The sequence below is a fragment of the Parasteatoda tepidariorum genome, chromosome 4 (assembly GCF_982258835.1).
Source record: "Parasteatoda tepidariorum strain Cologne lab strain chromosome 4, Ptep-v5.0, whole genome shotgun sequence".
Lineage (NCBI taxonomy): Eukaryota > Metazoa > Arthropoda > Arachnida > Araneae > Theridiidae > Parasteatoda > Parasteatoda tepidariorum.
The window spans coordinates 9,828,074-9,852,371 of record NC_141758.1 but is presented as its reverse complement, the minus strand read 5'-3'; the positions used below and the strand labels follow the sequence as shown (position 1 = coordinate 9,852,371).

Here is a 24,298-nt window from a genome sequence, read left to right as displayed (position 1 = left end):
TTTAAAGATATTAAAAATACTGTATGCGATGGAGCAGGGGTATTTTTTCACCCAATAATTCTTCACATTTTTTTCCAGTGATCATCATCCAGTATTAAAATCTTTTCGCCCTTTCCTCAAATCTAATACACTTTACACAGACATCGATGTTGCTGACATTAGTTGTTTTACCACACGTTCTAAAATAAAATGTCAATCTGAATTAATGAAATTGAAATCACTTATATTTCCGAATAAGGAAATAAAAACTTCGTAAATATTTAGTCCTGTATTCTGCAAATTTTACTATAGAATTCGCTACCAGTTTATTAAAACTGCGTCAAAAAGCGGAGCAGTAGACATCCCTGCATAGGTTCCACAACCCCTTTTAATCTCAACGTACACATTGCAAGTCAAAATTTTTTAACACCCCTTCATGAAAGTTCATTACAAATGTTTATTAAAATTTTACGATTTAATACTTTATAACTGTTTTATTAATTAAAGTTAGAATGATTTTTTCCATCACTACATACAAATACTTTAAACACAAATACACAACTTATTATATTGAGAAGTTTTTTAGGATAGACAGTAGTAATTCAGTTTAGCTTTATTGTCATTTGGCTACCACTTAAAATGTTCTGTTTCTTCTGGGTGGACAGCTATGCTACTAAAGCGTGATCTAGAAGTAGACAATTCAACCAAGGTTCATTGCTTCTTCATCAGCACCTAAATGTTTCCAGAGATGATGCTCTGTGATTTAGAACGCAAGTAGGATTCGTGACGCACGTAGTGTTCTCCTTTATCTTCTTTTCCTTTATTTTTTCAGAATTCCACTGTTGCAGTTCAGCAGATCCAAAAACAATGAATGTGACAGAACAAATGAAATAAATAGCCACAGTAGTGTAGAATACTTTACTCCAGTTTTCTATTGTGGTCTGAAGAGTAAATTAATGTTAATAAATTACTTGCTTTTGCAAAAAAGTGGTCAAAACATGTTTTTAGCCGAAAAGAAAAGAATTTTTAAGAAGAAAAAAAACTGACTTTTATTGGTGAAAGGGAACATGTGTTGGCGATTGTTGTTCCGAGTTGTCGCCAATACGATCCATGTTCCCTACAGCCAATAAGAGCGGTTTTTATATTTTGCGATGCAGAGCAAAAATATCGACATTCAAACTTTTCGTTACGCCCACTTTATTTAGTCGACATCTACTCGATGACCTGTTTGCTTTACTAAACCGGCGTCCACGTCATGACCTGAATGTATTTGTACCGAACGAAATCGACGTCCACTCGCTAAACTGCCTGTACGAGTGCCGTACTAAGCAGGCATTCACGTGATGACTTGTGAGTATTTGCCCCGTACTAAGTCACCATCCTCGCGATGATCTATGTGTACGTGCGCCGTATTTAGCCAGCGTCCATGTGAGGACTTGTGCGTACGAGAACCATACAAAGCCGGCGTTCATGCGATGACCTGTGCGTACGAGAACCATACAAAGCAGTCCTACACGCAATGACTCGTGAGTACGAGTGCCGTACTAAGACGGCATCCACGCGATGACTTGTGTGTACGAGTGGCGTACTAAGCTGGTATTATGCTATAACCTTTGTGTAGATGCGCTGTTTTTAGCTGGAGCCAGCGTGATATTATTTTCTAACCGGTCGAATTTACTCCAAACTTCCACTGGATAATATTCCAGTGACCTATATTGAAAGTATGCCACTTTTAGTGTAGCTTAAATGCGCATAGTGTGCTTTGTAAGTGTATTGTTTTGTAAGTTTATTGCTACAAAAATACTTGAAAAAGCATTTCCAAACTTAACTTATGGAGAGTTACTAATTATTTAGAGAGAAAATAACTAATTGCGAGAAAACATGACGAATATTAAACAGAAATTAACGGAAATCAGACGAGTTTCCTTTATATTTTATTTTATTTTTCAAATTTAGTTCATATTTAGTTTATAGCATGTAGAAAAAAGTAAAAATAAATCTAGTGCATTTTTTGTAATCATGAATAATAAATTTATGTAATTGTTTTTAGTTAATTTTTAATGCATAGTATAAAATTGACTGATGTTGACAATTTTTCGCATGAAAAAAGAGATAGTAAAGAACATTAGTAGAGCGTTAAAGAGCAGAAGATGGAGCCCGTTATCTTTTTTCTATTTTATTTTTTATATACGTTAAAATTAAAAGGCATTTTTAATAACTATATTTCGTATTTTAACGAAACAGATAGGTAGGTACTTTATTTATATTTCACTAGAGCTACACAATGGGTTATCGGCGACTGCCTGGAAAACATCACAGAGATTGCTATCACATGCCACCACAATTTTGATGGCCTTTTTGCTTTGGTAGTCAGACGACCAGCGCGCGAAGTCGAGCACTTTACGGTAGAACAGTTTAACCAGGACCAATACCACGCACCCTCGGTTCTTACGGCAGACTGATCAAAGTCTCCCACTAGCTTACTGACAGCAGCCAGCGTTGCTTGACTTTGATGTTCAAAAGGGAACCGTGTCTTTACGATCAATCCACTGCAGGACTTAAACGCAACAGTTAAGGAAATAAATTTTAAAAAATATATTTGTTCCAAATATTTAAATTATGCAATTTGTTTCGCATTTTGTTTAATTGTGCAAGTTGTTTTTTGTTTTCATAATTATTGACCGAAACAATTTTAATAAAATCAATTTTTTTTATTCTTCTTTTAATCTACAATAGCTAACTTTCTATTATTTTCATTGATACTGCATGTATATCTAGTACAAAGTCCGACGGTCTTTGGTTTTTTAAAATAAACAATTTAAATTATTTCAGTTTTTCACAATAATTCATTTTGCGATTGCTTAATAATTACTTTTTTGATGCATCTTACACCCCTGTCATCCCCATATTTATTAACTTTTTTTATTTAATCTGGGTTGAAGAGCAGACCTAATTCTGAGTTTACGAATATCAATGATCAACTTTATAGCCAACTGATATTGAACCCAAAACGAAAGACGAGGGAACTCTTGGATCAAGCATTGGGTCAGACTAGCTTTCACGGAGGACTTTTTGATGGAACTAACCCTCTTTTGCGTTAAATGAAGAGGAGAACAACGAAACCTTAACCCATGATCCTGCTACCACTGAGGATATTTCACGTTAGCCAGTGCCAGTCGAGAGCAGAATTCGTATCAGCCAGTCCCTGTTGGTATTCGAACCTGGGTCACTTCTTTGGGAGGCAAACTCTCCATCCCTGAGCTACAGCGGCTCTACCCCGTATTTTATTATTTTTCTTAGCATTGAAAATATAAGAGAAATTTAACTTACTCCACTATGTAGGAAATACGCTACCGCCATTGGCGCTATAACACCAGACAAGCTAGCGATTGTGTTTGCTATGCCATAAATAGTTCCTAAAGCGATTAAACAATATATTTGATAAAGTTTTTAAAAGTAATACTAACTTGAAACAAAACATGAAGTTTATAATCTAAAATAGTAGGAAAAGCAAACTAACATATAAGTTTAAATTTTTCTATTATAACATCCCATGCAAATTTCCTTTTTAAAATGCTTCATTTATCTTGAACTTACCAGAAAAGTTAGGCGTCATATCCACAGTGGTAATGTTATATCCTGAAAATACGCAACCATCAATTCCTAATCCAATGGACAGTAAGGCAACTATGAGTTCGGGACGACAACCAGATTGTGTTATAGCCAATAAACAAATAGCTGGCGCCGTCATACCTAAGAAAGAATAATTATAATAACCTAATTTGAACATTCTGAACTACAAAATGTTTTCTTTATAAATAGTTCCTAAATTAATCAATTCCTATTAATCAATAATGTTAAGTATATAAAAAAATTAACTATAATTAATACAGTAAAGTTGGTGCCAAAATAGTACTCTTTATACATAAAATCTCTTACTACAACTATTTGTTTCTATTGACTTGTGTATAGTCTCATTTAATTCAGTGATAAAAAAGGCAAAGGAAGCAAAGCCTCACTTGTTTTAATTGTAATGACAGGTCCGTAAACAAATAAAAAATTGTTTGGTTGCTTATTTGATTATTTTTGTATATTGCTTTTAGTACGTGAAACGTTTATAACTTTTAAACTATTAGTTTGATCATTACGGGATTCTCTTATTCAATTCATCGTGAAAAAATACACCAGAAACGTTAAATCAAAAATTGTGCGCGGAAGAAGTGAAACTTCATAATGTAGAAATGAAAATAGGAAGGGGTAGAAATTGATTTTTAGTGAAATCATATTGTTTCTTTAAGACAAACTTTATTAACATTGCTTACAATTCGCAATTGATCGCGTCTTTTAATTATCATTTTCGAGTGGAGAAATATCCAAATCTATAACATTTACAATGGGATTATGATAACTAAAGTAAGATACGAAATGTTTGAGTTCTATTTTTTGAATATTTCTTGCAAAAACTGCATCAATGGTAGTTCCCCCTTTGGTTGCTGGATCATTCCCACCATTTATCATTTCCAATCCAAATTTGTCTTTAAGGAAGGTTAATAATGTTTCAGCTTCAGGTAACGAGAAATTCACATTAAAATTTCCTGCAAGGATCACAGGCCGCTCGTTGCCATGGTAGCGTTAAACGTTTAACGCAACCTTGTTGGAAGTCGCATTAGGAGTTTCACTTCAATTATCTTCCCTCAAATCACCCCCTTTTCCGTCAAAAGAAGGGTAAGCGTACGGATTATATATGTACCAAAAAAAACTTAATTCTACCTAAGGGCTATGCACCCTTACTAATCACATTCAACCGTTTTGAGATTCCTTATACAATTATAAAAATGGATGTAAATGGATACAAGACAAAATCTGCAGATAGTATAATCATCGTATAACACCATGAAATAATTTGGTTACTAAATCATAAGGGTCGGGACAGCCTGGTTGGCAGAGCCCTATATTCCTGTTTGTGAGAACTGGCGTTCGAATCCAGCCTGCTGAATACTCCCTGTATAGTAAATAGTGACTGGTGCACATTAAATCTGTCGGGTCACAAATTTCTACATCTTCTCATTAGAAACCAATACCTCTGGGGGTACTGAGTTGGAAATAAATCGTTCTCTAGTTCAGGTCAAATTATAATCTGTGGACGAATGAATGAATGTATAAATAGGTTTGCCCTATTAACGGGTGTGGCAAAAGACGAATTCTTGCCCATAGATGGCACCACTGGAAAAAAGAACAATCGCCCCCCTTCTGCCTTAATGATCGACAACAATAGCAGCAACAACTAAACAATAAAAGATATAAATTATAACATTCAGAGTGGAAAGTAAGTTAAGGCATCGGGGAACTTTCCCCTATTGCAAAGGGTTAATTTAGAGCGATATTTTTTTTTTTAATTTTGCTGCCTTACATGTAGAGTAGATAATGAGAGTAAAAGTGTTGCGAACTCTGTGCAGTACTAAGTTAAATAAAAAATTAAAATAAAGTAAAATACTCAATTCTCACCTATAGTATTGAACAATTTTCGAATGAATGTGATGGAAAACTTGTTGGTCTTCCTAAGTTTATCAGCAGCCCATGATGCAATCCATGAAACAAACAATTGTAGAATGAAAGGAATTGCAGACAGGAACCCATTCTAAAGAATTGAATACGAATGTTCATAAACATACACCATAAATAACTTACGATCCAGTGATCGGAGTTTCACGTGTTGGAACTCAGTGTTAATGATTCAAGAACCTAACCTCAAATATGCGAACTAATTTGTGTTAACTTTTAAGTTGAAGAATCAGACTCAAAAACAAACTTTCTCTGATTAAATTCACATTTTTATCGATGAATTTGAATACTTGACTTTTGAACTGTGAACTTGAATTTGTAACTTGAATTGTAAACTTGAATTTGTAACTGTAAGAGGAAGGATAGTCGTTTTCTGAAAAATAGGGTACCCATAATTTAGGCACGAGGGAGGTCAAAACTTTGGATCTCTAGATGTTTATTACAACTTCTATGTATTTCAAATAGAAACTTTGACTTTCTTAATGTTGATTACACTTTCTACATATTTCAACACCACCGAAACTTTAGATCTTTTGATGTTGATTATAGTTTCTTCTTATTTCAACATTCATAAGGAATTATTATAGCCAATTGATACATTTTAGCGTCAAACATAAAACTCGATTACCCAAATATAATTTCATGAAGAAATATTTTTTGTACTATTTAATTTACTAAGGGTGATAAAAGTTTTTAAATAAAGATAAGTAAATTCTTACACCAGTTAAACCTACACAATTTTAAATGATTAAATCCAAATTTGAAAAGAATCGGTTTAATAGTTTTTCAGAAATAGAGATCAATGAATTCAACTGTGTGATTAACAATAAAGGACAGCACTCCTGCTTAAACTATGAAATATAAGGATTATACTTTCCAGATTGTGGCTACTTCCCACCTATTTGAGGATTAAGAATCCAAATACGTTTGTAAGAAGGTATGTACTTTATTAACGTCACACTAGAGTTTCAAAATGGGCTATACATATTTAAATTTGTCTTATGTATAGTAATTTTGTATTATATGTGATCAAGTTGTTGTTTTTCTGTCAACCTATAATGAAAGTAACTTATTTTCTGCGTAATTTACCTCGACTTAACTTTCTACATTAGAACATTGGAAAATAAAAAAAAGCAGAATTATTTCATTAAAAGTAACCTTAAATAAAATTTGTTAAACAAATAAGAAAAACTATTTAAAACTATGAAAATTTTTTAATGGAAATAAAAATTAATTTTAATCCAAATAATTATTAAAGGGGATAAAAATGATGATCATTCCGTAAAGCAAGTTTAAATGCATGCCTGCAAACTACTACATTTTCAGCAAAATATTTTATAGAGTAGTAGACATTTAATAACCAAATCTTCCAAAATGTTTGGTAATTTTCCTAACAAATTAAAGGCTCGTACTAAGTGGCGTTGTATATGAACCTTTAAATCATTTATACGTAGTGGTTCGGAAAATAAGTTAGTTTAAGAAAAATATAATGAATTAAAGCATAAACTTAGATATCACTTGAAAATTGTTTTTTACAAAAAGCTTAAGAAGTTGGCAGCCCTGTAAATGTAAAGAAAATTTATTTCGTATTTTGAAGAGAAGGATCTTTTACATGTTAAAATCACTTACCGCTGCCAAATCATAATGAAGAATTGTGGTTAGATAAGTTGGTAACTCTGTCATCAACATGAGGTAGCCGAAACTGTGTCCTATCATAGCAAAGGTAAAAGCCCATACAGGTGCGGACATTATTATTTCTTTCCAAGGGATTGGGATTTTCTAAAATATTAAAATTAAATAATTACAAAGCTTCCAGCTTAGTACGGTTATTGGGAAAGATTCCATAAATTCATAAATAAATAAAAAATATCAGAGAAAGAATAATTTCGACGGAGAACTTTTTTTTTTGCTAGAAAAAGCTGAAATGAGCCTTTAAAAAAATGAACACAGTTCAAAATGCGTGTTAAAAATGTGAATATAGGATTTACGGATTGTCTTCATGCGAACCATGGGAGGTTTTCGTGGTTTTCCTCTTAATGTAACGCAAATGCGGGTAAGTTTCATCAAAAAATCCTCTACGAAGGAAATTTTCTCCCAATAGTTCCAGGAGTTCCCTTGTCTCTTGGATTGGGTTCAAAATTACAAGGCTGCGGAATTGGACATCGGTAGTCGTAAACCTAAAATTGGGTCTGCTGTTCAAAATATATATATATAAATTCTCGTATGAAGATTGCTCTTTTATTATAGAGTAAATCTAAATGAATTCGTAAGTTGATGTTTCTCATTTATCTAAACATCATTTTAAAATTAGTTTCTGTTGAAAAGATATAAAAAGTCAGGAGTTCTTGAAAGGTTGAAAAGAATCTTATTCATAATAGTGTTATTAAATTGCCGTTGTACAAATTTAAATATTTTTTCATAAATCACTTAATCGTTTACGATTCTGAGTACGAAGAGATTCTTGAAAAGATACGTATGAACCCTCCTGATCCCGTAGGCTGAAGTTTTACCCCATATTGATTATGTTTAGTGTCTGAAAAAGCGTGTACGAAAGTTTACTCTTTGTGAAATTTGGATTAAAACAATTATTTGGATTTAGATTGAAATAGTTGTTAAATTTGGGTTTAATATTGAAAAGAGGCATTTTCTGAGCTGTGTCCATTTTCTAAAAATCGCATTTGAAGCTGTATTCAGAATAAAAATGGCTCACCGATGGTTTACTTCAAAGGATAAGTGTCTAAAAAGGAAATTTTGTAAATATATGTTTGAATTATTGATTTCAAACAGTGAGTAAAACTTGGTTTTGAAACTTTCAAAACCAAATTTTTTGCCGCGAGCAAAAAAAAAAAAATAATAAACTAACAACCCCCTCCCTCTGAATAATTTTTGATCTTATGGTCGGATCTTCACTTACTAGGTCTCATTCTTAATGGTTCGAGGGAGTAACCTCAAACATTTTTTGAGGTCACTTAAGACTTTGTGATGTTCTAGAACTCTAATTGTAGCCCTTTCTCGTGATTTTAATTTTGAGTGACTATAAACGTCACAATATCTTTTGCTTTCTAATATAAGCACTTTTGAAAATGTATGTTTAAAAATACATATTATAAACACTAAAACCTTTTCTGATGGTTCATCTTGGTTTTGTTCAATATAAAGTAACTCTTCTTTGGAGATACTTGGATGCATACCTGGCGTTTCATACATAAAGAGAAACCAACACATGCACCATGCAACACCAATTCCCCCTGAAATACAAGATAAGTTTGTAATTTAGCCCTATTTTAATAAGGTAACTTCTATCAGAGTTTATCAGTATTTTTATATGCTTACCAAACAAATAAAAAACAGATGGCCATCCACCAAACGTATCTAAGCTGCATAGCAATCCTGAAAGTGTCATCGCTATAACTTCACCAGCCATGACTCCTGAGAAAATAATTGTTGAAACTCGACTACGTTCCATTTTTGGCGACCACTTGCTTATGGCGATTTGAATTGAAGGTGCTGTTACACCCTGTAAAGAACAAGGAAACTTAGTTCAGGTCTCGGATAGTTAAGTAAATATTTAGAAACTTGTTTGTTGACTTTAAGTCTCTCTCATTATTGCTTGTTAATAAAAAATTGAGGCGAAATTCCTTCGTTTTTTTATTATTTTATAACAGCCCCTTGTGAGTCTCATGAAAGTTAACGCTGTTTTTCGAAACTCTATCGCCAAAGAAAAAAAAAGCTATAGTTTAAGGGCCTTACATTTAAAGCAATGTGATGATTTTAAACTTTATGTATAACTTTGCCATGAAAAATTATCTAGGATTTATAACAAGCAAATAACTTAAAAATTTTAAAAGTTATTAAACTTTTTAAAAATCGCGAATTTGGCGAAATTTTCCCACCCAGATAAAAGTTTTCAAACTCTCTGCCAAAACCCTTCTCAGTTTTTGCAAACTTTTATGAGCCTAGGAAATGTAGCATGTAGCCTACGGCATGACTGTGACAATGAGATCAACACTGGGCTCGTTTGGAAGGTAATAGAAGTTTACTTTCAAGTTTAACAAGTTGGTACTCATCGATTTAACCTTTTCGCACCGGACGGGACATTTGCTGTCCCAGTCCATGGGTGAAAGCCCTTATATAGCAAGACGGAAAAGAGAAAAACCTGGTGCGTAAAACACTTCATTCCAGCATTTTTTTCGAAAAAAATGAAATATCTGTAACTATCAAGATTTCTTTTATAATTCTGGCATATATATAAAACTGCTTCTTTTCCAAGATTAAGTAGATAATGTTGCAAAATTCAAAAAAAGAATAAGTAAACTCTTCCCCAAAACTAGCTATAACTGAAATGGTTTTACTACCAGCCTTTCCTCTTTTCCGTCTCGCTTTCACCCCTGCTGATTTTTCGCCGTATTGAAAGGGTTAAAGTAAGTTTCAAGCCGAAAATGGGGATAGATCCTCTGTCATTTACAAAACATGGTATTATGCACAAATTTTAACTAAAATTTTACACCCACAATTTTATTTTTCAAAAGCTTAGGCCCGGAGACACTGAGATAAGCTACAAAAATATTTTAAAACAAAAACAGTTGCAGCAAATTTCTAGTTGAATTTGCATGAAGGTTTCTAGTTTTAGCTTTATTTTAATTTTAAATGGTGATATAGCGTCATATTAGGCCTAAAAATATTTAAATATATTTGTTTTACGTGATTCTCAAATCGAGCTGCAATTAATAATAACCGTTGGCAACATCTATTAAAGAGGGCATCGGAGTCCAAATGGTTAATTTTACTCTGAATTTAGGGTTTCAGCTTAAAAGTTTTGACCTCCTAGAATCGAATTACACTTCCTTTTCATCCTTGATGCAGATGGGATGCCGACGTCTTTCTTATATATTTTTTCTGACTCTCTAATAACAAGTAAAATATATTTTGATATTTTTGTAATAATAATAAAATCAAATAGTTATTAAAATATCTGATATATATTATCGCAATTATATTTGTATTAATATATAAAATCTAAACAAAAGTAGTGTGAAATTTCCCCCCATCCATTTTCGAAAAATTATGAATAATTTATTTTATAATCTATATATATATTTCTCTTACACGGCGACAAAAAAGCCTCATTATAACTCCCCGAATGGCAACGCTAAAAAATCGACCAATGATTGCCGCTAAAAATGTCACATGCCAAATCTAGCTGAGGAGGCTCATCATATAGCGCTTTTAAAAACGGAAACTGAAATAACCAGAGAGAGCATTCTCACCAAATGTGGTCTCTTCCGAAATTCACCCTATCAGCTGCGGCAATTTCATACTATTAAGCTAGGCAGAAGTGAGTAGTCTTTGTCGATAGATCTCTGTATTAGTATTTTGTCGAAAGCGCTTTTTCTTACGAATTTATATATTACGAATTTATTTGCCGATTTTTGATTTATATCACGAATTTATTTGTTTTATTATTGTTATTAGTTATTCATTGAAAAATGAGTCTCAGTCGTGCTCTTACGCTTCAAGATTTTATACTATAGCACATTTCTTATAGGTTTCTAATTACATGTCATTTATATGAATTCAAATTTATTTTAGTGACTTAGTATTTACTAAAAAGATGAAATTTTTTTTAAAAAAGTTGTTGTATGGATTTGAATGATTGTTTTGAATTCTTAGAATTTTGTGCATTTGTAATGTACCTAAGTTAGTAGCGAGTGAAGAGAGCTTCGTTTGCGGAGCAAACCATATAAGATAACGTAGAAATTTTCGGGGGTTGGGGAGCGTTAGCGAGCACTAGGAGCAGCCCACTTGTTTAAATAAATTTCAAAGAGGAATAACTGTTTCTCTTAGCACTAAATACACTGCTCAAAAAAATTAGGGGAGCCATTTGCTCGCCTAATTTTTTTGAGCATTGTGTATATATATATATATATATATATATTCTACATATATATATATATATATATATATATATATATATATATATATATATATATATATATATATATATATATATATATATATATATATATACACATATATACATACACTGCTCAGAAAAATTAGGGGAGCACATGGCTCCCCTAATTTTTTTGAGCAGTGTAGTTGCGAATAAGAACAAATTTGAAGAATTACTATTTGGAAGTGTACTTGAACGGTTATACCTCTAACTCAAGAAATAGGTTAAGGTGTTTAATGCAGTATTTCATAAACTATAGATTGTAAAAATCATTCAAATTCTGTATAAGTCTAAGAAATTAATTTTACAACTTCTTTAGATGTAGAAATTAAATTTTGCGCAAAATGCAAATGGGTAAGGATTGAAAATTTAATGATAAGTATGTTTACGTCAGCAAAACCTTGAAGCACTCGAACACAAATAAAAGCAGTTGTACCCCAACTGACAGCCAACGGAGTTAACAAGGAAAATATTGATGTTGCCAACACACCGCCGCCAAACACCCATTTAGCGCCAAACTTTTCAGCCAGTATGCCACCTGGTAACTGAGTAACAACGTATCCATGATAATATGCACCTAGAATGACACCTTGAGTTCTAGAATTCCAGTTGTATTTGTCTCCCTGGAAAGAAAATGCATTCTTGTTTTTAATAATGCAACAAAATATCTACTGCTAAGACAATATAAATTGTGATCAAGTTATTAGCATGTAATGAATGTACTTTCTTCTGCAGTGGACTGATTGTAAAGACACAGTTCTTGTAGAACAAAGAACTCAAGCATTACTGACTTAGGTCAATTAGCGGGGTGGGTGACTACTTTGATCAGCCTGAGTAGGTACCGAAAATGAGCGGCATCAGTCCTCGTTAAACTGTTTTACCTTAAAGTATACTTTGCACACGGGTCTTCGGGCTACCACAGCGAGGAAGCCATCCCCTCTGCAAAGCTTCAAAATTATCTCTTCGGATCATCCTCAGGGAGGCTTGCCAAACCGTCTGCGATAGCCTATTGTGCAGCATTGTGCATTGACGACTAGACGAATTTTATTTCCGTCTTGTGCGACGTAAAAAAGTATCTGCGTCAGTTAGTAAGAAGTTCATAAGTAGTCGTAATCCCAAAATTGGGGTCGGCTCTTCAACGACGGTTTCAAAATTAAATAAAATGGACAAAACATCGAGAGAAATAAAGGTTTTGGCCACCAACACGTTGAGATTCAGAAACGTGAAAATGCACTATGCTCCATACGAAACTATAAGGTATAAGAAGAAGACGAAAAGAAAGAAGAAGAAAAAATAAATGCATTCCTTTCACACATATATACAGGGTGTCTCAGTTAAGCGTTTCAGAACTTCTAAGAGGGGTAGGGGGTATCCTGACGACTCGAAATCATATAGCAATGTCTGTCGGAAATGCTTTCCTGAAGCAGTGACGTACATAGAAGCACCATAAAGAAAAGAGATCGTAAGTGAAAAATCGCTATAATAATACATTGAAAAAATTATATGGCCTCCTCGGTCACCCGACCTATCATGTCTTGATTTTTGGAGTCATATGAGAACTCTGGTTTATGACACCCCTGTTGATAATGGTGGTTGCAAGAATCGCAGTAGCTGCCTGCGAGATGTGCCTGGAGTATTGCAGAATGTTCGAATGTCCATGCGCCGGAGATGTGAGGTGTACATTGTAGCCGGTGGCAGAAACTTCGAACACTTACTTTGGCCCATGTACCTTATAATTTTTTCAATGTATTATTATAGCGATTTTTCACTTACGGTCTCTTTTCTCTATGGTGCTTCTGTGTACGTCACCGCTTCAGGAAAGCATTTCCGACTGACATTGCTATATGATTTCGAGTTGTCAGGATGCCCCCTACCCCTTTTAGAAGTTCTGAAACGCTTAACTGAGACACCATATATATATATATATATATATATATATATATATATATATATATATATATATATATATATATATATATATATATATATATATATATATATATATGTGTGTGTGAGAAAATAATACCTATGCAGAGCGAGCTGCCAATTTTCAACGCTTTTTGTAAAAATTTATTCTAGTGGTGGTTAAGTTTATATTTAAATGTATTATTTTTTGCTCATTTAAACTTATTTTAAGGTTAGGCGTAGTTAGTTTCATTTTACACGCTATCTGGACTTTCAATTTATGACATCACAAACAGAATGGTCAAACATGATATTTATTAGAATTAAATCTATTCAACAAAAATTCCTCATTATTTATATAGAGTTAACATAGAAGTAATTCAGTATTTTTGTCCAATTCCTGTTAAAATTTATATTATTAATCTATAATGATAAATAGAACTACGTTTCTACAAAATGAAAGAAACTTTTTCTCTTGAAAGAAATAAAAATAAACCATCTTTTTAAAAGGCACAAATGGGTAAAAACGGGAGAAGTTGATATTTATATATTGTTTTCTTACTGTGTAGGGGGTGAGGACTTCATCCGTGGAACGAATTTCAATAAGATTTGGGCATTCTGAAACTTCACTGATGGAGCTATTTAAAGGACTCATGACCGTATGGTTCGTCATGGCCACTATTGCTACGCTAAGGTTGATTCTCATGGTGTAGACTGTCAGCATGCCAAAACATCCAAGAAGAATAATCACATGTCTCCTGGGGATGTAAAGGTTCTTCAAATCTAGAAATTTATTATTTATATTATTAGCACATTTACTAGAGAATTTTTAAAATTTAATCATTCAAGTATTACATTATAGAGTAAGGCTGTCGAATTTATCAATGCTTAATGAAAATATTTAACCATGAAATATTGTGTCGTGAATTTCGTGATGTTCACTAAAATTTCCCAACAGCTAACAAATATATTACTTTTTAAAAAAATTCATCAAGTAACAGCTTCATACTAAATTAATAATCCATATGAGATATCACTGTGATAATACATCACCTCATACATCACAAAACCTCCACAAGCTTTTTTACAGGTAGTTTGCGCACTTTATTTAAGAAGTGAACCAGTTGAACCATGACCCAAAATTCTAATTTAAAAGTACCTGAGAGAAATGTATCATATATATTTGAGAATTGAATCTGTAGTGGTAGACAAGTAAATATGACAAACTAATTATATTCATTAATTAAAAAAAATTTTGAGACATATATTTGCTACCACTTTCTTATTTTTAATAGATTTTCCATTAAGTGACTCTACCGTATACTTGTTAAGAGATGCCAACTGCTCCAGACACACCATAATAATTAATAAAATATATATATATATTTGACTTTATTTGACTATATTTGCTTGCTTTTTAAAAGGTATAGCATAACATAAGTACTATAAAGTGGTGAGTTATGTAAGCCTACGAATTATTTAGAAATAGTGGTGAATAAAAATCTACTAAATTGAATTCATTAAACCAAGAATCACAATTGATAAACTACCACAAAATATATATTTGCTGTCCGGAGCAAGTTTGCATCTCTGCTTGTTTACCTTCATAATGAATGGTCTCATCGGACTACCTAAGAGAAAACGTCTGGGGACTTTCAGTTATAGGAAACGTTGGGTATTATCTGATTCATATGAACCAGATCAGGTGGTAGACGGTAATAGTAAATGATTATTTTTCTCTTCTAATAATGGCTTTGTACTATTCTAATATTTTGTATTATGCTTTGTTCTTTGTACCATTCTATTTAAATATTTTAATAGATTATGCTTCTGAAGTAGTGAATAATGTTTCAGCAATAAATGTAGAAGTTTTCTAGTTCCAGAATGCACATAGGGAAACTGTTGTAAGATTTTTATGAATTTGCGAACTTTCGAGATTTTTCGATGGATATCAAATTTAGTCAATGAGAGTCAGAGCAACGTCTTCTACAACTGAAAGACTCCACACGATTTTGTTTAGGTAGTCCGATCAGACCACTATGAAAGCAAACCAGTTTTCGAAAGAGCCCTTTAACTTCAATAGAAAATCTAGTAAAAGTAAGAAAGTGGTAACAAATATATGTCTAAAAATTTGTTTAATTTATGAATATATATGGTTTGTCATTGTTACTTGTCTACCACTACAGATTCATTTCTCAAATATATATGTTAAATTTCTCTCAGTTACACTTAGAGAGGCATACCTGCAAACTCTTCAAAATTTTCCGGAAGATTTTATTTTCATATTTAAAGTGGTAGCAATACTCAGGTTATTCCAATTAACTTTTTGAATTATACTGATAATAATAAATGAGTTTGACCACCGCTACATATAAATAATTATAATAAATATATGAAAGCATAATAATCCTTGCGCAAGCGAATTTCAACAGGATCAAAATATAAATATATTTTTGAGTCTGATTGTTTTTCGTTTATTGTTTTACAACCATTCTGAAAATCCATTCTCGGAAAGAGTGAAAGTTGGCAGGTATGAAGTAGAATTTGGCAGAGATGCCAACTGCTCCGGACAAGCTAAAATAATTAATAAAACGGTAGATAACTACTAATAAAGTAAAATTTGCAAATATTGACTATTTTTGCTTACTTTTGAATAGTTATAGCATGACATAAGTACTATTAAGTGGTGAATTATACAAGTCTACGAATTATTTAGAAATAGTGGTGGATAAAAATCTACTAAACTGAATTTATTAAACCAATAATCCCAATTGATAAACTACCACTTTAAAATATACATTTACTGTCCGGTGCAAGTTGGCATCTCTGATTTGGGTGCATCCGCACAAGTGGTTCGCTTTTTAAGTAATCGTGTGGAGGCTTTCTAATTGATACCTCTGAATTAATGATATCGATTATTTTGTGCAATACAAACGAACATTATTTATAGCATCGTAAACGTATGATTTCCTTCTTCCTACCACTTTCTACGCAGCAGAGAACTGGAATTCTTAGTAGACGCACAAATTTAATTTAAAAAAATTCTGGATCGAAATATGTTATTAAATTGCATAAAAACTGTATCTTGTAGAGTGAAATCGATTGCGAATTTGAAATCAGCGACGAAAAAATATCCAAAATTCCGGTCTATAAGCTAATGCATTAGAAAATATTGAAAAAAAGAAATTTCTAATTTATTATAGCGTGAATAAACCCACTTTTTGCTTATCTGAAAATCATACGTGTTTTTTCGCGAGCAGAACTTTCAGACAGAAATAATTATCTATATTTGTGTTTAAAATTGAACCAGTTTTGTTGAGAAGCCTGCTCAAGAGAGATACGAGAATTGAAAAAATTTCAGATCTAAAGAAAGAATACTTTTCAATCATTCTTCTGACCTTACAAAAATCCTTTTTTGTTAATCATTACTATCACAACTATAAAAAGATTAAAAAAAAAAGCTTTTTCGAATCACTTTCCTTTTTTCAATGTAAGTATCCACCAGCCAAATTCATTGCTGTCAGATACCTTTATTATATGGAATACGTGTTCCGACACCTTGTAAAAGTTTTTACAAAATTAAATTATTTATTAAATATATTTTATTTTCTGTAACGGTAGTTTTCAAAATTTGAACTTCCTCATTTCTATCTCAATATTTGTAACGTCAAAAGATGCGATATTTTTTATATTAATTTAAAATTGCATATCTTAAATTGATTTAATAATATACCTTAAAATTCCAAATTTTTTGAAACGTTTTCGCACATATAATAATAAATTATAAATAATTATTTATAGTTACTTTTTGCTTAGAATAATCTTCGGGTGATCGAATTTTATAACTGTGTTGAAATGCTTCGATGAGCTTGAAAATTCAATGAGAAATTGCGAAACACGCAAAAAGTGAAATTAAAATTAAGGGAACTAAACTTTTGATTGTTCTCCTGACCATACTATGGGAATTGGACAGAATTCGAATATGACGGGAAAAAAACTTAATAAAAATATTATATGACTTACGGAAAAGAGACGTAATAAAAAATGCACAGTTATATGATTTATTAAGTTTCTTAAAATTTTGTCTGCTGTACTAAGTAATGAGTGCAATTAATTAATGAAGATTGAAGTTTTGGCCCTTGAATCATTAATTTAAGGTTCTGAAATCTAATACGGATCATCAGTTCATATCTTATTCAGAGTTTCGATTTTTTTGCAACAAAAACAAAATACAAGCAAGACAAAGTCTGCACTGAACACTAATTATGATCTTGATCCAAAGATTTTTTTGCTAAAGATCAACTACAGATTTTAACTTTTTAAATAGTCTGCGCAGACTACTTACAAAAAACCGCGTGGAGCTTTTCTGATGTAGGAGGTAATGGTCAGAGTCGATGGATATTAAATTCCGTCGATGAGAGTCAGAGTCGATGGATATCAAATTCATTTTTATAATGATTTTGCACCACGTCAATTTTTGTACTAAAATATTTTCTGAAGCTCAACCGTCATTACTCCAACCGTTATGTTCTAATATGAATTGTAGAGGTTATTTTTTTTACCAGAATACTTTTGCTTTAAAGATGTTTATAAATTTTTAAGCATTCCAGAAAGCATAACTAACTCTTGTTTATGATGTTTTTGTACAATTTCAATATTTTGTAGCTTTTTCAATGTTTTTCAAACTGTTCATAATAGACTTTGTATTGTAATTATACATATAGAAATTTAGATTATTATTCACTTATTAAGAACCGTATTATTTCTTGAGGTTTTTGTAACATTTTAATAGTGTATAAGTTAGAGTCGAGCTTATAGAAAAGTCCGAGTCTTAACCCCTTGGGGACGGGTGATTCAGAAAAGCAATCGTACAAAATCAGAATCAAGTTGTAATTGAATAATAAACGGTAACTTAAATGTAGTCGTTGCTAATTGGACAGACTTACTTTGCTTTTACTTTAATTATTGTTAGTTTAATCATATATATAATCAATGATAATTCAAAGTATAACTAAATAGTTTTATTTCGAACAAAGTATTGGTGATTTAAATAAATCAAACAATTATAACTCCGCCCACAAATGAACTGTTAAAGAAATACTTTGATTACCAGTTTTATATTTTTACCCTGATTGATACGGTTTTATGCTGTCACGTATTTGTGACAGTCGGCGCGAAAGGGTTAAAGTAAAACATTTCCGCAACAGTCAGAGGAGTCATGGAAGCCGAGGTTTCATAATTTCATAACCAATGTCATGATTGTAGAAATGTGGTCAGCACTGCGCCAACTTCCCAGAGACAAGCTGGTCCCCTTCAATCTGAAGCTTGATGAGGTTTCAGCTGCCACTAAGGATCGAATCTTAGCTTTTCACTTCATTCCCTTAACTATCTAACGGAGTCGGAAGCAAACATTATAGACTACTGAATTAAAAGAATGAATCATAGACTTTCAGTATAGAATCTATTAAAATAAGTTTAAAAATGAAATATTTTAATCGGTAACTTAAATTTTTTAAATACACAGTATACTCTCGATTTCTCGAACTTCTGTATCTTGAAAACCTTGCTATGTTAAAAAAATATTTTTCTCCTTGGCATTACATATTCACCTAATGTAACTTTGAATTCCTATGTCGAAGAGTGTCTTTTCAAAACCTCGTTATATCGTATATTTTACGAAATAAAAAATGAATTGTCACAGAAAAACTACAATGTACGTTTATTATAAACAAATTCTTTCTATTTAATGCATAATTATTTTGGTCTTACATTTAAAAATTCTCATTGTTTTAGTCAGACTTATAGTCAAAAATCATTACATTATTATTAGTATTTATTCTTATGTTTCATGTAACATATTGAGCTCTGACTTCGTTATCTTGAAATTGTTTTAGCGTTCCATCAATTTTGAGATATCGAGAGCTTGCTATAATTTTATTTAACAATAAATAAAAAATCGACTTACTTCGACACATTACTCCAAAGCAATTATTTACCATTTTTTTGTTCCTAAAATACAAATAATTTAGTTATTATCTTGACGGGATTTGCTTGAGAAAAAAAAGTAAAATAAATTTCACCCGTGTAGGTCCATTATTCAATTACTACTTGAATTTAGTCTCATCCTTGCATCGCAATATTTTTACAGATTTTAACTTTTTTGTTTTTGAGGAGGATTGTTTTTAGTAACAGTGGAATGTAGCAGGAATGCAAAAAAAATTCGAATTTCTTTCTGTAAGCTTAGCATTGCGATATGAATATCAGAACATTTATTTTACATTTTGAATTATTTATTATCTGTTGTGTTAAAAATAGTTTGTACTCAAATTTATTAATGCAAAAATTAAACATGAAAATTATCCATACATAGGTTCATTCAGGTTTAAAAAAATTAAAAAAGGGTTAGCAATATTGTAAAAAAAATTGCAAATTTCTTTATATTATCTTTCATTTCATAATATAAAATTTCAAACCAGTAGTTTCGTAGCTAGATATCTTTATTTGGAAAATATTAAGAGTTGTGGCGTATACAGACTTATTAAAACATGAAATTTTTTTAAAATTTTTTTTCCTACCACTTTTGAAGTTTTTTAAGGACCAAGCAAGTCATTTATAATACAGTGACACCACGTGGGACCGATCACTCTCTGCTCCACAGTAAAATGGTCGCTAATGGAGATTGGTCATTGTTAGGGGTTATTCCATTGACTTCAAAGTGTTATCGGAGGTACATGACTTTACGCAAACGGTTTTAATTTTAGTCACACTCCTTTTCTTGATGTGGAAATGTCACTTTTTGGAGTCATGAAAAACGAATAGATGAATAAAATTTAGCGCCTATGAAAATGACCCCCACTGATATAATTATGTGTAAAAGCAAATTTACCAATTATGAATGATAGAACTATTTCAAATAAATAAACAATTATGATTTTTGTTTAGGTTAACATTTAATTTTATATCATAAAAAACTAGTTAGCTTTAAAAATGAGAAGTGGTTTATTTGAGAGGCTTAGTTTTTCCTAAAATAACTCTTTTTCTAATTCAGCTTTCTTAAAATAAATCAATGTCTTTAGTGCAATCTGACTGCAACATGAGGTTGTAGATATCTTTCAGAGATCGTCAAAAAGAGTTTTCTGAAAGAGCCAATCACAAATACTTTTCATACATTTGAATATACTTATTTGTTTAAATAACTTTTTGCTCTGATAATTTTTCGTGTTTCCTTATTTGATCTTTTCCCCATTTGGTGAAGAATTCTGCCCCGTCGCTGTTAGAAGTTTTGATAGTTTCTCCTAAAGTTTTTCTTCAATATAAAGTCTATGGAAAAAACTCCGTTCCTCCCAAAAGTGATAGTAAATAGAAACAGTCTTTCCTGGGGGTTTCACTGCTATGTAGTAGCTGTTAAATGATTTATCTTGATTTATTAAATTTGCTTGGTCTCTATATCCTCGTTGGTAGGGCGTTGGGTCCATGTTCAAGAGGTCCTGAGTTCGATCTCTGCCGGCCGAGGATTCCCTTTGTAGTAAGTGGTGACGGGTGCAAATTGAATCTGTCAAGTCACAAAGTCCTCCATGTTCCCATAACAAGTCAATACCTCTGGGGGTACTGAATTGAAGATTGATCGTTTTCTAGTTCAGGTCAAAATTACGATCTGTCGATGGAGGAATGGATCTGACTTATAAACTGGTTTTGACGTGTGTGTTGTTTGATGTATTCTTGGCCATAGATGGGGCCACTGGAAAACAAGAAACGCACAATCTGTCTTAATTTCACTTGGTTTCATCTAGCAGGCTTACTGATATTGGCTTAGAAACAACAACAAATTTGATTAATTATTGTTATTTTTAAAATTAATTTTAAATAAATGCGTATAACAGGAAAAAGGGAAAAAAATGTATAAAATCACTTAAGCCAGAAAAAAAAATTTGAAAATTATATTTAAATTACTCTTAAGTCAAGCTGTAATAAAATAACATTTGAACTTTTCCTTGTTTACAACGATAACGAATAGTCTTAATTAAAAACATCAATAATTGCTATAGTTTTTTAAAAAACTTCAATTTTGCTTTCAATTATATTGTTTAATGGAACTGACTAAATTTAAAAAGTGCTATTTTCAACACTTTGCGTTAAAGATCTCTGAATTACTAACAAATTCTCAAGAAAATAGCAATAAAACACTCCCTAAAACGAACTGTCATAAAATAGCAACAAAATTTTGCATATTTTTCAATGAAGGCTAACTGTCTAAATGAAAAGTATTATTACTTATCCTGATTTGAAAAAATTCAACTTTTAACTATATCATACAATGATATTGACTTAATCATAATAGCTATTTCAAATTTAAGCTAAACATTCTTAATCAACTACACAATCATAGGAAAATACACCTTTAACTCAATTCTTTAATCGCTAAAATTGTGTTGAAGAACTGCCTTATTTATTTATAATACTAAATAAAATTAAAAAATAAAATGGTGGAAAAAAAGAAATAATGTTGATTTTATTGGATTTAAAAAAAAATCTATTTACTTATTTTTATCCATTAAACAATCCATTTACTTATTCTAATTATTTATTGGCAATCCATTTACTTATTCTAATTATTTATTAGCAATCCATTTACTTATTCTAATTATTCATTATTAATCCATGATTACTTATAATCTATAATGTAAAAAAATTAGCAAAGTAACCCCAATTAACAGTAATTTTTACATTATTCATTATTTTTTTTTGTTGCTGACATATGCTTCAATAGGAAAAATCAGAGAAAATGCCATTAACTTACACAATTTATTGCATTTTATTAACACATGTTTGTTTATTCAGTTTCTGACAGCAGACAAACAATTATTTTAAAATGTCTACCGTATACGTTTTGCGCAACACAATAGATCAGCAACTCTCGTTGTTATTGTATCTACCATTACGTAAGTCTTAGTTCAGAATTATATTGCTCTTATTCTAGGTAAGAACAGAAAAACGAATAATTTATTTTGCGGAATAATCCATTTTATTGAATTTATACTGAACTTGAAATATCCTTTTACAGAATAAAATGAGATTTGCGATGTGTTTAAATTTATTTTTAGAATCACTCTTCAGATTTAAACACTTATTTTCCTTTTTCCCGCCAAAATTCTTGTTCTCGTTCAGGTATTTCTCTCAAAAAGATAAAAACTGGCGCCTTATATCATTTTTTGAAAATTTCTCAGTGAATATATCTGCGTTCATTAAAATATAATATTAATATAACTGATTGCATATTTGATCATAAATTAATCATTCATGATAATTTTTAATGTCGAAATTATAGTCGCATTCAAAATTATCGATTTAGCGTAACGCCAAATTTTTTACCTTTTTTTTTCTTCCAAAAAGTTGCTATGTATATTTGAGTTAATTCGTATAGAGAGCATCCAAAGGACTTCAGGCGCACTAAATGATCATGATAATGTTGATGATAGTAATAATGATGATAATAAAGATGATAATGTCAATGATGATGATAATAATTATTTAGTGGGATAGGGTTGATCCGTTGAAACCATAGAGCAGCGCCATGGTGGCTCAGGCGATAGAGCACTCGCCTCTCAATGAGGAGGCCCTGGTTCGAGTTCCAACAATGGCTGATCGGTACGAATTCTGTAACCGGCTCGCACCGACTACAGTACTGATGTAAAATATCATCAGTGGTCGACGGAACATAGATTAGAGTCCCCTTGTGGTCAGGCTAACCCTAAGTTGTTTACTTGGTTTCCCTCTCCATGTAACGCAAACACGTGTTAGATCTATCAAAAGGTTTTCTATGAAAGCACATTCCTCCCTATACTTGCTCAAGGAATTCCCTTGTCTTCTGAATCAGGTTGAAAAATACAAGGCTACGGAGTTGAACTTTGCTAGTCGGCAATTTACAATTGGGTAGGCAGTTCATTGACAGTTGTAAAAGAGAAAATAAAAAAATCACAGAGTTGTAACAGAGATCAAAATAGTTGTGATTACACAGAGGAACAAACGTTTTGTCGCATTTATACAAATAATTGATCTTACTTAATTCAGGTGTGGGGATTCAACAATTAAAATAACAATTACATTTTACAATTTAAAATAAAATAAATAAGCATAAAGAAACATGTTTAGCAAAACATATGAAGAAACATTTACCTGATAACCACTCTCGACACTTAATTTCTTTTTTCGTCTATATTTCAACAAAAATCATAACTCAGATTATTCGATATATTTTTCTTCTTCTTCAGATTCAAAGTTTTTAAAATAATTGTAAGTCTATTCTCATTAGTCATTGGTTAATTCGCATTAGTTAATTTGGTATTCACAATTGCTAAGGAACTACAATTGTTATAATTGCAACTATGAAACCGGAGTTCCACTTTAAGAATGGTGATCATTCAGGGTTCCATCGACGGGAACAATTGGGAATCGTTGGCTTAATTAATTTATTCGATAAAAAAGAAAAACACTATTTTATAATACACACTGCTATCGAGTTTACAATTCAAATTCTATAACATATAAACTATACTTTTAATCAATCATACTCTGGAATTTTTGTTTCAAACATACCTGAGTCAAATATCCATGTATTCATTGTGGTGAAAAATAAGCCGTAAAATCAACGAGTTGCAGCTGCTGTCTATACAGCTGGTTGTCTACACGCCAAAGTATACTTAAATGTTTCAGCCATCATTTAGATTACGTGATTTATCTATAGGTTGAAACATTCAATTACTACTTAAAAGCATCGTGACTCTTGAAACAGGTGTGTTGATTACTTTTCACACATCGATTTAAAACATTTTGAAGAATTTATAGGCGCAGATCATAGATCATTGCCCCATCATTGCGAAATTTTTCGGATGTATGCAAATT

The 24,298-nt window shown here is 31.6% G+C and overlaps 1 protein-coding gene across 3 annotated transcripts; it reads right to left on the bottom strand.

The window, feature by feature from the left end:
- Positions 1-457: 457 nt before the first annotated feature.
- LOC147810649 (putative inorganic phosphate cotransporter) lies at positions 458-24,154 on the bottom strand. 3 transcript variants are annotated; one of them, XM_087160638.1, is made up of 11 exons: positions 23,993-24,129; positions 19,365-19,408; positions 13,962-14,182; positions 11,884-12,117; positions 8,875-9,058; positions 8,662-8,789; positions 7,171-7,320; positions 5,485-5,617; positions 3,577-3,732; positions 3,310-3,395; positions 458-920 (listed from the first exon to the last, which is right to left on the bottom strand). In XM_087160638.1, exons 2-11 carry the CDS (start codon positions 19,396-19,398, stop codon positions 705-707), a joined length of 1,542 nt encoding a protein of 513 aa, XP_087016764.1. In that variant the 5' UTR covers positions 19,399-19,408; positions 23,993-24,129; the 3' UTR covers positions 458-704. The 3 variants fall into 3 exon arrangements, with proteins under 3 accessions (XP_087016764.1, XP_087016763.1, XP_087016762.1); XM_087160636.1 differs by lacking the exon at positions 23,993-24,129 and adding an exon at positions 23,573-23,707 and having other exon boundaries at positions 579-920; XM_087160637.1 differs by lacking the exon at positions 19,365-19,408 and having other exon boundaries at positions 575-920; positions 23,993-24,154.
- Between the last annotated feature and the right edge of the window lie 144 nt (positions 24,155-24,298).

Bases quoted from the DNA above. Each gene is read 5' to 3' on its own strand.
- LOC147810649 (XM_087160638.1), bottom strand. From the start codon at position 19,398: ATGGTAAATAATTGCTTTGGAGTAATGTGTCGAA. The intron at 7,321-8,661 runs GTTTTAGTGTTT...TTAATATTTTAG, and splicing joins AAGATGAACCATCAGAAAAG to AAAATCCCAATCCCTTGGAA. The intron at 921-3,309 runs GTAAGTTAAATT...TTTACTCTTCAG, and splicing joins CGTATTTCCTACATAGTGGA to ACCACAATAGAAAACTGGAG.